Source organism: Gopherus evgoodei, chromosome 2, assembly GCF_007399415.2.
Source record: "Gopherus evgoodei ecotype Sinaloan lineage chromosome 2, rGopEvg1_v1.p, whole genome shotgun sequence".
In the NCBI taxonomy this organism is placed as follows: Eukaryota; Metazoa; Chordata; order Testudines; family Testudinidae; genus Gopherus; species Gopherus evgoodei.
Genome location: NC_044323.1, coordinates 280167983 through 280185866, shown reverse-complemented (window position 1 = coordinate 280185866; position 17884 = coordinate 280167983). Strand labels below are relative to the sequence as shown.

The window sequence follows — 17884 nt, the reverse complement described above, 5'->3', positions numbered from 1 at the left end:
TGTGATAATCTGTGATGTCTGCTAGGATTTCCAAAATCTGTGGTTTGCAGGACTGGAAGCAAAATGCTTTACAATATGTAGTTTGAATTTCAAAAAAAAAAAAAAAACAGATTAAAGCATTTGGTGGCATCTTTGCAACTCGAAGCGTCTTCAGTATAAAAGTGGAGCTGTTGGCAAAATAATAGCCCCCCTTTCTGCAGAGGCAGGGTGAATGCTCATGTTCAGAAGTTGCTATATGACCAATGTGTTATTTGGAATATTGACTATCATTATTTGAAAGGAGCACAGGATAAATGTAATACAGAGTTCAGGCCATATTCTGTTAGGCTCCTGGAAAAAGGTGTAATGCTAACCCAAGTGACACATACATTACAAAAGTAGCATTAGTGGTTGTCCATATTATCATCCGGCGCCATTCACAAATCTCATGCACAATTTATTCTTCTAAGAGTAGGATATGTATGGGTGCTGAGCCATGTGAAGGGGAAATTACAGATTTAAAGAATAGAGCCCTACCAAATTCACGGCCATGAAAAACACGTCACGGACCGTGAAATCTGTTCTCCCCCCGCCATGAAATCTGGTCTTTTGTGTGCTTTTACCCTACACTATACAGATTTCACGGGGGAGACCAGTGTTTCTCAAATTGAGGGTCCTGACCCAAAAGGGAGCTGCAGGGGGGGTTGCAAGGATATTTTGGGAGGGGGCAGTATTGCCACTTTACTTCTGCGCTGCCTTCAGAGCTGGGCAACTGTAGAGCAGTGGCTATTGGCCAGGCACCCAGCTCTGAAGGTAGCGCTCCACCAGCAGCACAGAAGTAAGGGTGGCAGTACCATACCATGCTACCTTACTTTTGTGCTGCTGCCTTAAGAGCTGGGTGGCTGGAGAGCGGCGGCTGCTGGCTGAAGCCCCAGCTCTGCAGGCAGCAGCGCAGAAGTAAGGGTGGCAATACCATACCAGGCCATCCTTCCTTCTGCTCTGCTGCTGGTGGTGGCTCTACCTTCAGAGCTGGGATCCCGGCCAGCAGCCACCGCTTTCCAGCTGCCCAGCTCTGAAGGCAGCACCACCACTAGCAGCAGTGCAGAAGTAAGGGTAGCAGTTCCACAGTCACTCGTATAATAAACTTGTCACACACACACACACCCCGCTTCTTTTTGGGTCAGGATCCCTATAATTACAACACTGTGAAATTTGAGATTTAAATAGCTGAAATCATGACATTTACAATTTTTAAAATCCCATGACCGTGAAATTGACCAAAATGGACATGAATCTGGTAGGGTCCTAGATATAAACATATAGACTGACATTTACATTACACTCTGTGATCCATTCCCATCCCAAAGAGGGTCTCTTGCCCTGTTGTGGAGAAGTCAGAATAAGCAGAGACAGTGGAACTCAGGAGCGGAGGGGAGGGGCTCACTTCCGCTGAAAGTTGAGTATTTTAAAAGGAAAACATAATGACCTTGATCCTGCAAACACTTACGCACATGTGTAACTTTATCTGTGTATGCAGCCCCTGTTGACTTTGGTGCACGTCTTCCATTTCTTTTTAATAAGAGTCCCCAATTAAAACTTTGTGTCTAAATACTGCCAAATTGTGGAGTATTAGTGATCTAGATCTGAATTTGCTGCTTGGACTTCCCTGTCTGTACTATGTTTTTTCTAGCAACCCCTGGGTATTTTGCATCATATTCATCCCCATGGTACCTGTGGCCTCACCCCCTCTTTTGCTTTTTAATGCATGGAATTTAGACAAAAAGGCAACCATGTAAACCACTTTTTATTATAAAGCAAAAGGGTTGGGGTTTGCTCCCATCATGAGAGTGGTTTATTGGCTCATTCATGACACGATGATTTTCTTTCTTTTTTAAAAACACCATCACAATATGCTGATTAATGTACCATATCCTCTTTCTAATTTCCCAGAAACTTCAAAGAATGTCACTCCTTACAAAAATGATGCATGAGCCGAACGTTAATTCATTCTTCTTTATTTTTCATTCCAGTATTCTCAAATGAGGGATGAAGTGTTCAAATCAAACTTGGTGTGTGCATTCATTGTCCTTGTATTTGTCACCACAATCCAAAGTTTGCTTCCTTCTACAAGGTAAATACAGAGACCTCATTACAATTCTAAAAGGCATTACGGGAAAGCACAGGAATAGGGCCAGTGTTTTCTGACAATGAAAACAGAATAAGTTTGGATTTTCAAAGCTGTGTATTTTCAGAAATTTTGGAAATGCAGGACATTTATACAAAATACATGTATTGACGAACATGAGCAATATATAATCCTTTACAGCACAAAAATGCGGGGCACTGAGGACTAGCGCCAGCTGTGCAGGGGAGGTGAGCTGGGTAGAAGCAAGGTGGATGCTCTCGAGAGCAGGTACAAGTGCCATCCACTCTGCAACACGGCAAGGGAGCCTGACATCCCTCTGCCAAGTCCGCTGCCCGCCCAGGGGAAACTCTGCCACAGGGGTTGGGGTGTGACCTTATGTACCCCGCCCACCTTCTGAACAGCGATTCTGGAAATTCAGAGTAATTCTGGAAATGAAGTGTCATTTCAGAACAAAACATAATAATAGCAGCAATTTCACGGAAAACACTGGCCTTACCCAGGATGATACTATTTCTAGAATTTCCTTCATTTATGTAACATAAATCAAGCAATTTGAGTCTAAAGTTCCTAAGAAAAGTTTGGAAATATTAATGCATGTTTTTTTTTCTTGTAACATAATTTTGTATCGCACCACTCCTACCTTCTCACCATGACAGAGAGAGAATTGAAATCCACAAGGCCTGCTGTGTCAGTTTTAAGTGAAACATGCCATTGAAATGAATGGGGAGTTTGACTTTTAAAAATTAGCATATGGCCTCATGTTTCTACAGATAATCTAAAAAATGCTCATTCTGAATGTGTACAATTTCTTATTAGTAAATAATTATTAGTAGGTTAGTGATTGGTTAAAAAGTGCTTTTGTTTCTGCATTCCACCACAGCACATAAGTATGTCTTAGTAAGTTGTGTAATTATACTTTATAAATGGTGTGATGTGATGTATAATTATCCTATAAGGAACAGTCTTATACTGTCAAGAATGATGGAGTAAATGACCTAGTAGGTCTTTTCCTGCTCTGATTTTTCTGGGCTTCATGGAGCGCTGAGTGCTCTGAACTCCCGCTGAAGTCACTAGGAGTTGCAGATGATCAGTAACTTGAATGACTAGGTCATCTGTATTGCATGATGGAACTTCATGTAACATAACCAAATGTGTCAGACTCTCATTTTTGTCCAGCATCTCCTGCCATTGAATGCAGCATTTTTCTAAGCATTGTGCACCCATTTGTTTATCTACATGCCACAGCCAGGTTGAGCATCTACTGCTCTACAGTACAAACACCCTAGGATTTTAACTTCCCCAAAAGTCACACAGCTCAGTCTCCAGTGAGGTAAATGGTGACAGAACAGGATTCACAAAGCATGTAATTCTCAGACAGCTATTAGCCACACAAGTGAACTTGACCACCCGTAGGATAACTTTGAAACTACAGCAACCTTACAAGCGCTAAGGACTTAAACTGATTTGTGCTTTTAATAAGTATTAAAAGTACCTGTAGCCTAGGACAAGTGCTTTTTAATTCATTTATCAGTGAAAAATTTTAAAAACACATGATTTTAAGCGTGCCTTTAGATTATGGTGATGGGCACATTATAAATGTGTGTATAGTAATTTGCCTAAACTCCCACAAAATTTAGAATCCTAATGGATCAAAAACACCCCTTAATTTTGATTTTACAGGACTCACAAACCCAACCACCAATGGTTTGCAAAATGTCCCCCCTTTCACCCATTTTTACCAATTTATAATCCAGTTTCTTATCTTCAGTTCTTTAGAAATAATCTACTTTGAGTATCGTAAAGCGAGGGGGATATTGGGTACATGAGATTTTCTACACACTGAGTCTCAGGGCATCCATGAATGTAACGGGGCATTTCCCAGCTCTGATATTTAGCTTGTTGGCACTTCTGGTATACTGCATTGCTGCCAATGGTATTGCAAAATCTATTTGTGTTTTTTAAAGTCCTTCTTCTTCCAATACATTAATCTACCATGTCTAGACTGCTTGATTTTCTCCTGGTTGCTCATAGGATTGACAGAGCTTGTTTATGGAGCCTACTTTTCATTTGAGATTTTTGCTCCTTAATCACTTCTGCCACAGTAACAAAATATGATGTGCTCTCTAGTTGCATGGATTCCTTTCTGCTAATACTCACAACCCCACCCAGCGCCATATATGACATAGTCTTATTCCCTGCGGCTGTTTTGCTTTCCCTCTGGTTTCTGTTCTTACTCCGTACTGTGCTACAGGGCAGGTTTCTGCTCTGGGCAGTTGAAAGATCCCTCTCAAAGCTAATGAAGATGGATGTTTACTTACCACTTTTTCTGGTTTCTAAAGTCTGTATATTTTGTTTTGAAAACAAAATCTCATTCTTTACAAAGCATACAAAATAATAATACTATTTGGTAAATAATCATGTACAACCTTGCAGTTACAAGTAGGTCCGTTGGAGCAAGAGAGAGGAAAATATTTAGCTGAGGAAACAGATGCGGTCGTTATATTTCCAGCACAGCATTTCAGCCCACGCTGAACTTTAAGCATGTGAGTAATCTCATTGGGTTCAACAAAGCACTTAATATTTTTGAGTTCAGCAGGATTTAGGCACATGTTTAAGTGGCATGTTGAATAGGGAATAGGATTGCAGGCATGCTTAAAGTTAAGTAACTGCGTAAAGGTATTGCTGAGCTGGAGCTCTGGTGAATTATTGGAAAGAAGTGAAGGGAAGCATTATTTAAATGATAGTGAGAAATATTTTACTCAGCATCTTTACTAACACTCTCAGATATGCTGTATGCACTCATGATAGAGAAAGAAACTCTTTGTTCCATTCTCATTTCTGGTGTATACAGAAGCGTTGGCCATCACCTTCGGCATCCCCTTGTGGCAAAACTGGATGACAGAGCAAGCCTGCCTCAGTTTCCCACCTCTGCTGGACCCCTTGCTATCTCACTCGCTTATTGGCCCTTCATCATGACCTCAGTCCTCTGGCTGAGTCATTGATAGTCCTTTCCCCTTTCAGGGTGCTGAAGAGTCCAATATCTCAGGAAGCCAGTTCCCCTAGATGAGGGAGCATAGTCCCTAGCCTCTTTGAATGTGAGCTGTTGATTCAAGGCCTTAATGAACCCTCCTGTTGGATTAGTAGGGGAATCCAGGCCCATCCACCCTCTGGGTTCCAAGCCAGGAACTTGGTATAAGGTGATTGGTGCCAATTTCTCCCAGCCCTTTACAGTTTTCCTATCCTGGTTCCTACCATGCTCTTCCTACTAACCATTCCTCCAGTTCACAACCTACGGTCCCCTTCTCCAGAGGATCTCCTGTATGGCTTCTCCCCAGTCTGTTACTGAGAGCCCCTGCTCTCAGCGATTCCACTGGGCGAAACTCCAGATCACCCTTATGGTTTCCCTCCTGAAAGCAGAAGTCACCAACCCCCGTTCTCTTTCTGGAGCTGGGGTTGTGGTTTAGGTGACTAATAACTCCCTCTTTTGGACAGGAGTTCCCTCAGCCCACTTCCTGGAGCTGTGCTTGTGATTTAGGCCGGCTCCACCGCTTTAGCTCAGAGGTCTCAGCCAACCTTGGGGGCAGTGAGTTCTTGAGAGTGTGTTTGTTTGTTTGCTGGCTTGTTTTCCATTTGTTTTTCAGTTTGCAAAGTCTGGTAGGGAGCACTGTGTTGTGAAAGAAGCTGAATCTTTCATTACAGCTGAACCTTGATTAAGGGGCGGGGCTTCCTTAGGCATCAGGCCTATAAAGGCAGCTAACTGACCAGCCAGCATCACAGGAGCCAGCAAACTGTGGCTCCTGAGCTGAAAACAGGGAAGTTTGGAGGAGCGTGGGTGTGGTGTGGATGGCTTTTTTCCTTCTTTTTGACAGGAGTTAAGGAGGGAAGGTTATGAGAGATACAAAGACCCAATGAATGGAAGAGACAGTGAAGATGACCAGATGTGGAAGATGCAGGATGAATATTCTGGAGAGGATACCTGAAAGGTGTTTCATTTCTATGAAGTGCTGCTGATAGATCTGATGGAAGAGAAGACCCTAGGTTTGGAGATGCATCTAGAAATTCTGGTTGAATTGGGGGATTTGAGTGAATGATGGAGGGAAGGAGAAAGGAGGCTGAGAAGAAAACTCAAGACTTGCAGATGTAAAATGGACAAGAGTACTGTGAGGGTAGACTTCTGTCAGCAACTGAGTCATGGGCCATTTTGTCCAGTGGTTGGAGCAAGACCCTACCAGTTGGAGCTGAGTCCAGATGGGGAGAATGCAGTCAAGTGTCATACCTGGGAGTCAGAGACAAAAGCCTAATCTGAAGGGTTAACTGGAATCAGAGTTGGAAGGTGTAGCAGAACTTTTAGCTGGGCATCAGAAACCAAATCTGAAGCCAAAAGACTAGCTGGAGTTGCAGTAAGAAGGTGGAATTGAGGTTCTGAGCTGGGAGTCAGAGGTCAGGAAGAAGCTGAGGATTGGAACAGGAGCAGGGACAGGCTGGAGCAGGAGTGGACGCAAGATTAGAGATAGTGGAGGCAGGTACAGGACCAAGCACAGTTGCAGGCAAGGAATACATTGAGCAGCCACTGGACTGCTGCTGTTATTGAGCTTAAATATCAGCCTGCTGACTCCTTCAACCAGTCAGGTGGGACAGTCAATGAGACAGCTTCTATCAGGGCCAGCTGGGCTCACTGGATTGCTAGAAGACTGGCCCTATTGCAGATTAAGACCCTGACAACTTCTGGATGAAGACAGTCAGGAATAGAGGGACCAGAGGAAAAGGTTTGCTGAGTTTGAAAATGAAGGGATGCAGCAGGCAGTAAAGGAAGGTGGGAGGACAAGAAAGAAGAGAAGAGCAGCTAGTCCTGCAAGACGAAAGAAAGAGATAATACAGATAATGCAGAGTTTGGAGCCCCAGGATGCTAGAGGATGATGCACAGAAGTTTGAAAGTGAGAACAAAAGACAAGAAGACTTGCAGCCAGAAAATAACAGAAGGGAAGGCTGGAGAATCACATCGACAACAGGAAGAGGTAGTTTCTACATGACTGGGGACTCCTTACTAAAAACAGACAGGTCTGTTACCAGAGCTGATCCGGTGAACAGACAGGGGTGCTGTTTGCCAGGAACTAAGACACAGGATGTGGACCTAAGGCCAAAGAGGATTCTCATAGGAGTGAGAAAACATCGACTGATTGTCCTTTATGTGAGAGCATATGATACTGTTCGATTCTCACGGGAACACATCAAGGAAGACTATGCCAGGCTGGGGAAGACACTTAAAAAATGGAGACTCCGGTGATCTTCAGAGGGATTCTATGTGTCCCTAGAGGAGATGAGTGAAGGTGAGCCAAGATTCTGATGATCAACATATACTCAAGCAGTGGTGCTATAAGGAGGTTTTCGGGATGTTTGAGCACTGGGAGGCATTCAGGGACAGAGGACTGGGATGGATTCCACCTGAGTAGGAAGGGTAATAGACTTCTTGGATGGCAAAACTAATTAAAAGAGCTTTAAACTAGGAATTCTGGGGAGATGATTGGGAGATGCTCATGTAACCTCCATGCCTGATTCTAAAATTGAGTGGGAGGAAATTGAAGTAAAAGAGGATACAGTAAGGAAGAATGGAACAACAGAGAGCAGGAGAATGGACAAGTGGAAAGATAGTACCAGTACCACTGACAGTAGCAGTCAGGTAGGTGATACTAGCAGTAAAATGACTGTAACTAATCTAGTGAGGAATCTAGGCAAGGCCAAACAGAAAAAAACTAAGATGTCTGCACCAATTCAAGGAGCCAGAGTAACAAAATGTAGGAACTAGAACTACCGATGCAGGTAGTCGTGACTGGTGTACAGATATTGAAGGGCATATGCTGTTCAGAAAAGACAGAAATACAAGGAAAGGTGGTGGAGTAGCATTGTATATTAATGGCAAGATAGACTATAAAGAAATTAGAAGTGATGGAATGGATAAAACAGAGTGAACTGTCAGTCCAGAGGGAGATTACAAGTGAAATACCTCAAGGATTCGTCTTGGGAACGAACTTTTTCAATATTTTCATTTATAACCATGACCCAAAAAGTGGGAGCCTGTTAATAAAATTTGCAAATGCCAATACAGAGGTAGACTGGAATATCATACAAGAAGGTATGGATGACCTTGAAAACTGAAGTAATAGAAATGGGATGAAAGTTAATAGTGCGAAGTGCAAAGGTCTAATAAGAATTCTTGTTATAAGCTTGGAATTTATCAGCTAGACTCAACAATGGGGGAGAAAGAATTGGGTATATTGGTTGATCACAGGATGACTGTGAGCCACCAGTGTGATGCAGCCATGAAAAAGGCTAACTGCAGTCTCAAAATGAATCAGGTTTTTTTAGCCTGGCAGCTCAAGCCCCACAAGTCCGAATCAGTTGACCCAGGCTCTGAGACTCAGTGTCGTGGGTCTTTTTTGCTGGGTAGGCATAACCTTATTTTCGGTCTGGTATCTTGGTGCCTGATCATATTCCCATTAAAGTTAAAGGAAAGACGCCAACTGACTTCATGAGGAGTTGGAGCATGCTAGATCCCCGGGGAATCGATAGAGTGCACCCCAGAGACACCATGTATTTCCCTACAGATGACATATTACTCTTTTTCAGGCTGATATAGGATTGGAATGGTGGAGCTCCAAAGGGGATCTCAGTCAGTTTCCCTTGGACAGAAAGGAACCCACGGTAGCGTAGTGCATATGTGTGGGGGTGTAGCCTGGAGTTAATGTAGTGTCCTCTGGAGGTGGGTCCTGGATAACCTGAGAACAATATTTTATTGCCAGCATTTTTCCCCTGGGCTCTGAGACTCTGTCACAGGCAGTTTTTTGCACAAAGCTGAACCATTCAAATATTTACCTAGACCACTATCTAAATGCATGTTACTTGTTTGGATGACCCGTATGTTCTGTTATGTAAACTCCTAGTCAGACACTCTTATCTAGTTTAAAAAGGTCTTTTTTTTTTCACCTGATATGCACTTTACAATGGACTTAATGAACCCTGGAAGCTGAACTAATTTCCATCCGCAGTGGTGGTCCCCCCATGTCAGGGATGAGTATGTGTGTGGCACTGTAGCAAAAGCTGGTACTCTGTGGATAAATAGACATCTTCAGTCTCGAGGGCTGTCAGTCTCGCATCTCTCTCCCTCTTCCTGGTGTTTGGATCATTCGCCTATTCAGGCAGAGTGTCTCTGGGCAGCATCTCCTGATCCTTGGACTCCTGCTTGGAGCAGTGGGTATTATCCAGGTTCTCTGCTCAGTGTCCACCTCTGAATTCCTCATTTTGACCCTACAGTTGTACACCATCTCTGTTTTCTCGGTTTTTGTCTCCCACAATCTGTTGATTCTGGGTTCTGCGGCTTCTCCCTCACCTGACTGTTGTTGTTTTGGTGAACTCCATTCACTAGTTCCTAGTTATCAAATAGGCTAGTACCTATTACTAAGGCTCCTTCACTAAGTTCACATAAAAAATTCCAGTGCAGGGAAAAATAGGTGTTTAGAATGGAAACCCTGCGATGAGAATAAAAATAGTAGTAACCATTATTCACAGATCTAAGTAATAATAATAATCACAATTAATAATGTGCTATAAATAAAAACCACCAGAAAGGCTGTCAGGCAAAGTAACTCTGTTACTAGTCTTATTTCAGTTCACTAGATCAGAACTTTTTTCCTGAAATCATCCAATCATCCAAAACAGTTAGTAAAATAACTTTCCCATATCAAAAGCTACCCTCTCACTTGCTTATGCTGAGGGTCACTGCAAAAAATCACTGTTGACCGAAAGTTATTAAATTGTAACAAAGTATAGTTAGCTGTCTAGGCACATTTCATCAGAAGTATCTTTATTTGTATTGTCTGTAACACCTCTTTTATGAAATCCTATTCTTTCTGAGAATCCCAATTGCTCCCTGCACTAAAGTAAATTATTCTGAAATGGTTGCCTGCCAGTTCAAAGTCTTACACCATGTTTATACTTCAGAGATTATTGCATGAATTTTAATAGGTGTCAGACAAGGGTGAATAATGTTGTAAGCTGTGCATTATTTCATCCTATCTAAGTAAAACAATTATCCCATAAATACCATTTTTCAGAATGATTAAAACTACATCAGAAATTGTACAAATAGCAAATTTAAGACTCAATTGAATGTAACTAATGTATAATATCTCCTTATCAGCTAAATTATTACACTGAAAATGAAAATATTTCTATTAAAGGTAAATGGATAGTAAACATAAGTTAACATTAATAATATACGTGATTAAGATTCTCTAGTTGGCTCTGTTTCATTTTGGGTACGTGTATCGTGCTTATTATTTATGTCTATTTCTGCTGTTGATTATTTGCTCACCCTGGTTTTATGTCCTTAGGTTTTTTCACAACATACATTTCCTTTTGAATATCAACAAGCATTTTAGTTTAGTCTGTTTTCCAGGACACTTCTTATTCTCAACATGCCAAGGCCCTAGTTAAGAAGTATGCACTTTTCTTACGTAGATATCACCATTTATTTACAGGCTATTATGTAAAAATATTTTTAACTATTCGAGGCACCTGTAAGCAGGGCCAGCACTAAGCTATTTCAGGGCCCCATGAAGAGTTTTAGGTTTCAGGCCTCTTCCAGCTCCCTCCTCATATGATTTTCTTACATCAGCACAACTGGGCTGCCTCCTATCTGCAAATCTTCCACCTCCTAGTCTAGGGTGAATCCCCCCCTTAGCCACTTTGTAATTGCAAAAGACTCAAACCACAAATCAGAGTTTGCAATTCAGAACTTTCTCTGTACAGGCCGCATCTGAACACCAAATCCAAACACCCCCAAACTGGGAAATTTTGGATTTGGATTTAATGCCTCCAAGTGCAGGAGTCTGCAGATGAGAGGTGGAGGGTGGCTTCACTTAAATATCTGACAAAGAGCAAGTGTAAAGTTAAGCTATTGCCTCCCACACGACCCCTTCCATGCAACCTTAATGCTGCCCTCTTTGAGTAATGCCCAAACCTGATCCTGGTGACATGGTAGCAACCATAGTACCCTTCCATATACTGAGCACAGAGAGGGTCAAGGTTCATGAGAACTGCAATGGAAACTGTCACAGTCTTCTCTTCAATAAGGCAAAAGTCATATTTAGGACAGGCTTAGCGACCACGCTCTAACTGCACCTGACCTACACTCGGCCACTTCACTTACTCCACACAAATTCTCCCAGACTGTGTTACTTCACTCTTGCCCTAAGGTTTCTCTCTGGGATGTTACCTTCACTTAGGGTGGCCAGTTTCCAGTTTTCAACTGGAAAGTCCAGTCGAAAAGGGGACCTGATGGTGTCCAGTCAGATCTACTGAGCAGACACCCAAAGTCCAGTTACTGCAGGGAGGAAGAGGGGAGGTGCCCAGTCATCACCTATACCAGCCTTTACTTAGCCAGGACCACCTTCTACCTGCATGGGGCAGCAGTAGCTCTCAGCCCCAGCTCTACAGGAGAGTCCCTCATGACCCACACAAGGAGGGAGGAGAGGGGAGAAGCAGTGAGCAAGGGAGGAAGGGGGAAAGTGGAGTGAATGGGGATGGGGTATTAGCTGGAATATAATTACACAAATATCTAGTGCCTGGTACACTAGCAACAAATTTGCCAAGTTCACATACCAGACAGTGAATTTGTAAGCACCTGCTTTAATACATGGCCTGACTTTCCTTCAGATCTCAGATTTTGCACCAGGCCCAGCGCTCCAAGCCCTCTCTACTACAGGAGGCTTTCCCCTAATGGAATTACTGGCGTGTCAGAGGTTTATATTTAGACACACGCCATGTTGTGGAAGGACATGAGGCACAACAGGCAACCTGAGTTCTGTGTTAATGAAGATTTTTAGCCATCAATACCAGTTTAACTCCACTGATTCCAATGCAGTTTCGCCTGATTTACACAGATTTCATTGAGGTAACAACCTAGCCCAAAGAGTAAAAAAGATAAAGGAAGACAGAATTGGTACTAATATGGCAAATAGACACTAAGAACTTGATCCTGCAAAGTGCTGAGCATTTTGGCCCAGATTCAGTAAAACACTGTAGGACACGCTTAACTGTATGAGCAATCCCATTAATTTCAAATCCCATACCTAAGCCAGAGAAACTAAACAATTCAGAAGAAGGTATCAAAAATTGAACTGGGAAGGATCTATAGGTCTTTATGCATGTGAGTATAACAATATTTATTACATCACTGGCTGTGGGGTGGGATGTGTATGTGGCAGTATCTGATTAAGGACCAGACTAGAGAGCAATACATGGAGAATATGCCAGAGGACACTTTTCAGTTAACCTTGGTCTGCTAAATCCAATGTAAGGATCACTGAGCACAGTTTCATGTACTCTGTATTTTGAAGGGCTTCTATGAAAACAAGTGATTGATTATCATGATTGTTAAAATTCCATATGGTGTTTAACTGCTATGGTCTTGGGCACAATATTAAAATGTAGATACAGAGAACAAGGTAAGCCTTACCTTTCTGTCAATGCTGTGGTCCCTTCTCACCTTAAGATCTACCACACTATACGGGCTAGATTTTTAAGACATCTGTGCATAGCTCTATATGCAAAAAAACCCTTTGTTTTAAAACTGTCTACAGCTAAACCAGCCTAGTTGTCTAACTACTAACTTATGCATGAATAGAGCTGGGATCCTAGCGCATGAGTAGATTGGCTTTGAAAGCATCATGAAAGAGAATCACTGAGGCCTGAAAAGAAGGATATTTCTACCACTCAAACACCCAGTGTCTAGAGAGATATTGGTAGTAATTTCAGTGGAATGTTGCCTTGACAGCAGTTGCTTAGCAAGCTGGGATAATAAAATAAGTGAAGTAATGGTCAGCCATATGGAATATAAATAATTCTTTGTATTTACTGGGATGTCCACAGCATATACGATGTTTCTTGGGCCTAATTATACCAGTAATTAGAACAAGTGATTTTAAGAGAAAAAACCGATGGAAAAGGAAGGGAAAATGTGTTGTGATCTAACTAGTATTTATTTCCTAATGCTAACTAGCAGTTTACTAGTCTGATTTTTTAATACTAAGTGGTATTGTTTTAATATTTTGTTGGGTTTTCTTTTTTGTTCCCTGCAGGATGATGCCAATGGTCATTCAGTTTTCCATTCTGATTATGCTGCACTCCACTCTTGTTCTAATTACCACTGCAGAGGATTATAAATGCTTACCCCTAGTGCTACGGAAAACTTGCTGCTGGATTAATGAGACCTATTTGGCCAGGAATGTGATCATTTTTGCATCCATTATGATTAACTTTCTGGGAGCCATCATAAATATTGTAAGCATCAGAGGGACTAAGGGAGGGTGGTACATGTATACGGGAAAAGCTTTTTTATGAATTATTAAATCATATCATTCTTCTTGCTATTCTTCTTGCTAACTAATGTGGTAATGAGCCACCCATTATTTAAATATAAAAGACAAAGCTGAAGCGCTTCAGGAAATTCAACCAGTTGTTTAAAATATGGTTTTCTAAAATGCATAATTATTTCTCCCTTATGAGGATTATCTATTTTAAAATCCCATCTGCTGCTTTCTGCTTAACTTGTCCTGTGCTTTGCAAACCATTTATGGTCTACTGCTGTGATGATGTGGTTTCTTAAGAACTAGTATTCCAAATAATGATCACAAATAAAAGGTACAGGATTTTCATCTGTTGCAACTCTGCTGTAAATTAGATTTCTAAGCAATGCTTTTGACTGATAATGTACGAAAACACCATCGCATTAGCAGTGGAAGAAAGGATCAAATGTGGGGTAGTCCAGTGGTTAGAGTAAGAGACAAGAAGTCAGGAGTCCTAGTCTCAGTTCCTAACTTGACTATTTATTCAATGTGTGACCTTTGGTGAGTCACTTAGCTTATCTCTCTGTCAGTGTACCCATCTGTAAAGTAAGCAATCAATGTTTGTAAATCATTTGTGCTTAGATACTAAGTGCTAGTGCTTTGATTGTGTGGAGACGAGCCCTATAGAAAAGGGCCTGGTATAACTGAAAAATGCAAGAGTGCGCAGACTATGTGAAGGTCGTCAGAGGCACCAGCAACTTTCAGATAAATGGGTCATATAATCAAGTCAGCCAGTCCAACCAGCATTGAAGTCTGCACTCAGGGTGAGCTAGGGTGACCAGATGTCCCATTTTTAAAGGGACAATCCTGTTTTTTGGGACTTTTTCTTATATAGATTCCTATTACTCCCCACCCCATCCCATTTTTTCGCAGTTGCTATCTGATCACCCTAGGGTGAGCTGAAATCTCACTGTGTGAATTATAATATGTTCATCATTCTCTCCACTTCTAAAGTACCTTTTGACCAAGGATCTTGGAGTGCTTTATCTGCTTGATTTTACTATTTGTATCTTTATAACTCCTGCCAGATGAAGACTTGAAAGCTCTTTCCAAAAACATAATTAATTAAGCCACCATATGATAGGCACATGTTATTATTTCCCCCTATTTGATAGATGGGGAAACGTTGCCACAATGAGATGAAATGACAGACAAGGTCTTGTGTGCTGAAGTCAAACCTCTGACTATGAATAACCAAGAGTTTAATTTAGAGCTTGTGTATATGAACAGTTAGCACATAGCAATCTGGGATGTAAATCCACCCTGCACGAGCCTGCAGCATGCTAATTGTCCATGCGGGCCCTGTTGCCATGCACTAAAAGTTCCCTAGTGCACTTTAATCTACTATTTCATAGCAGGGTAGATCAAAGCACACTATGAAACTTTTAGTGCACAGCAGCGGATTCCACTTGGCAATGAATGCATGGCAGGCTATCGCAAGGTAAATTCACACCCCAGCTTGCCACACACTCACTTTTCATAGAAACAAACCCTTACGGATGTCACCATTGTGGTTTGACCACCCTGTGTTCCGCTGTTGTCATTCCACTGTGACTGGCAGATGGTTATTGGTGTGCTATGGCTTCCTTCCAATTTCTTTGTGATATCATGTAGCTAGTGGTAGGGAGGACAGTGGCAGGAAGAAGAATGTGACCACTGATTCTTACCATTGTAGATGAAGTCCCCATTGTCTTCAGTAGGGCCAAGATTTCATGCGTGCTGTTTAGATTATTACCAGGAGAATGGTGCAGTTTAATCTTATATGACTTCTGCTTCTAAAATGGACAAATAGATTATAGTTGTGTTACCTTTGTACCAATAGTTAGTACAGTTGTGGTAAACATTTCTAGCTAGTGTATTGCTGTTGCTTCATATCTGGCCTTAGAAAACATACCATAGATACTCGTTCATTAGCCCATTCATTTATAAGCCGACCCCCCAAAATATATAGGTAAAAATAGCAAAAACTGTATGACCCTTTCATAAACCAACCCTATATTTCAGGGGTTGGAAAACGTTGGCTCCCAGCCATCAGGGTAAGTCGCTGGCAGGTCGGGACATTTTTGTTTACTTGGAGCGTCTGCAGGCATGGAGCCCCTCTGCTCCCTGTGGCTGCGGTTCACCGTTCCCAGCCAATGGGAGCTGCGGGAAGTGGCGCCACTGTGAGAAGTGGCGTTTATAAGCTGACCCCCGCTCTTTGATGCGTCACTTTTTTACCAAAAATATTCGGCTTATGAACGAGTATATACGGTATACAAAATTTCACAGGGGTATTCCAGCATGCCTCTGAGTTCTGTCTGGCTGATGCCAGTACTTACTATTGAATTGCACCTCACAGATCACTTCATCTTTGTAGCCAAATGCATCTGCTAAGTTCACAGCACCAGTTAAAAAGGGCATGAATCATTGAATTAAAAAAATAATTAAATTCTTTCTAACAAAAAAGATTTGGGTTTTATTTCAAGCTTTCATCAGAAGGTCAAGTGGGTTTTATGTTTCTCCAAATTAGTTCACCCATCCGTGGTGGAATATTCAGATACCACCTCTAAGCCTGCAGATTTTTAACTAGATATCCAAAGTGGTTCTCATGAACTCTGTAGTGCAAAAAGAGATAGATAGTCTCTGACGAATGCCATATGAATTTATATAAGACATAAACTATGAGTTGTCACTGAGAATTGCACAGATATCCTAGAGGATGGTACTGCGTTGCTGAGACCACTTTTATTCAAAGAACAAATAGGAGAGTTGCAAGTTGAGACTTTATTAGAATTTAACTATAGGAAATTTGACCTAATTAAACAAACTATCTAACTCTGTTTCCAGGAATGAGAGGGGATTTAGCCTATAAGTATTAGCCTGCTAATAAACATCCAGACTAGATTAAGGTGTGTGACAAGTGATTCCTTCTGACTTCATTTTTAAGATATGAAATCATTACAGAATTTTTCTGTTTTTATATTATGCTATATTGCATCTCTAACTGCCATTTGGTTTAGATTTTAGCTGATTTATATATGTTAATTAAAATACTCTATTTAAAACATCTATTGAGTTTGTATCAGATAAATCTATTTCCAGTACAACACTCTAACTTCCCATCATCACAATAGTCACTCCCAGAATCTTGGGATCGAATTCTGTTTTTTGAATGCACAAGCCAAACTTCCGGTGAAGCTATGGGAATTTGGCCCATGTCTGCTAGGACCACACTGTTATTTTTGGTGTAATGTGTATGTTGTCAAAATGGTGCATAACTTTTATGTGTGCAAAAATATCTATCTATGCATGTAAAGTGGGTATGTTTAATTAATCTATTCTTAATCTAATTAATCTAATCTTGTGAAATGAGTTTGGTCTTTATATGCCAATAGACAGTTGCACACAGACTTCCTAGACATCTTCCTACCTTTTCAGCCTCGGGATTTTCTGCTGAGGCTGCTAGCAAGGGAGCCAGTTGTGGTGGTGGTGTGTTTTGTGATGTGGACACCTGGAAACCAAAGAGTTCCCTGCTCCATGTCCACCTAACTCAATGGGGGATTTTGGTCATCGGGGAACAGTACAGTGGGTAACTTCAGTTTAAATACATCCCTAACTTGTTTTTTTTTTAATTCACAGCTATGGTGTGATTTTGACAAACCAATACCCTTTAAGAATCAGACTTTCAATTCCTCTGAATCTTTTACAGATATCTGCTCTTATCCTGAGGTATTTCTGAGTTTATATTTAAACTTGTTAAGATCTTAGTGTTTATCAACATGCTGGTAGAAAACACACTGGAAGATTACAGAGAGAACCAACTTGATGCTCTTGTAGGACATTACAACCAGTTTTTGCCCTCTATTATTGATACAGTGGTTCCTGAATGCCCCTCCCTTTGCATTGTTCTCACAGATCACTTCCATAGGCAGGTGACTTTGGCAGAAATATGCAGTTTTAGTAGACTAAGGTGGCTATGACAAAATAACATTTTGAAGTCCTATGCTATGGTGAAGGCCAAAGAAGAGTTGGTTTTGCAATCAGCACACCTGCGAGGCCTGTTTGCTTGCTCATACCCTTATTGAGCCAAGCACTTATGCATATCCTCATGTTCCATTCAAGGTAATGAGAATAAAGAAGATGCCTAAGTGATTGGCTAAACCAGGACCTTAAACAGTGAGAATGAGACACTTGTTGTTGGCTCAAACTCCTGTTTGAGTTGACTTTTGTCAATATTTCATTGTTGTTTTCATTATAGACTTTTAAATAATTGTAAATGCACCCAGAGATTATTCCTTGGTTCAATAAAATACAAAAATCAATGTAAGTCAGAGGAGATCAATGGAGTGTGCTAATAAATCGTACACACCAAAAAAGA

The 17884-nt window shown here is 41.3% G+C and overlaps 1 protein-coding gene across 1 annotated transcript in view; it reads left to right on the top strand.

Moving 5' to 3' along the window:
* ADCY8 (adenylate cyclase 8) overlaps positions 1-17884 on the top strand; it is a 187119-nt gene that overhangs the window by 135085 nt on the left and 34150 nt on the right. The window contains exons 9-11 of the mRNA XM_030553838.1: positions 2010-2110; positions 13261-13462; positions 17146-17235. Of these exons, the coding sequence (XP_030409698.1) occupies positions 2010-2110; positions 13261-13462; positions 17146-17235 (393 nt within the window). The remainder of the gene's footprint in view (positions 1-2009; positions 2111-13260; positions 13463-17145; positions 17236-17884) is intronic.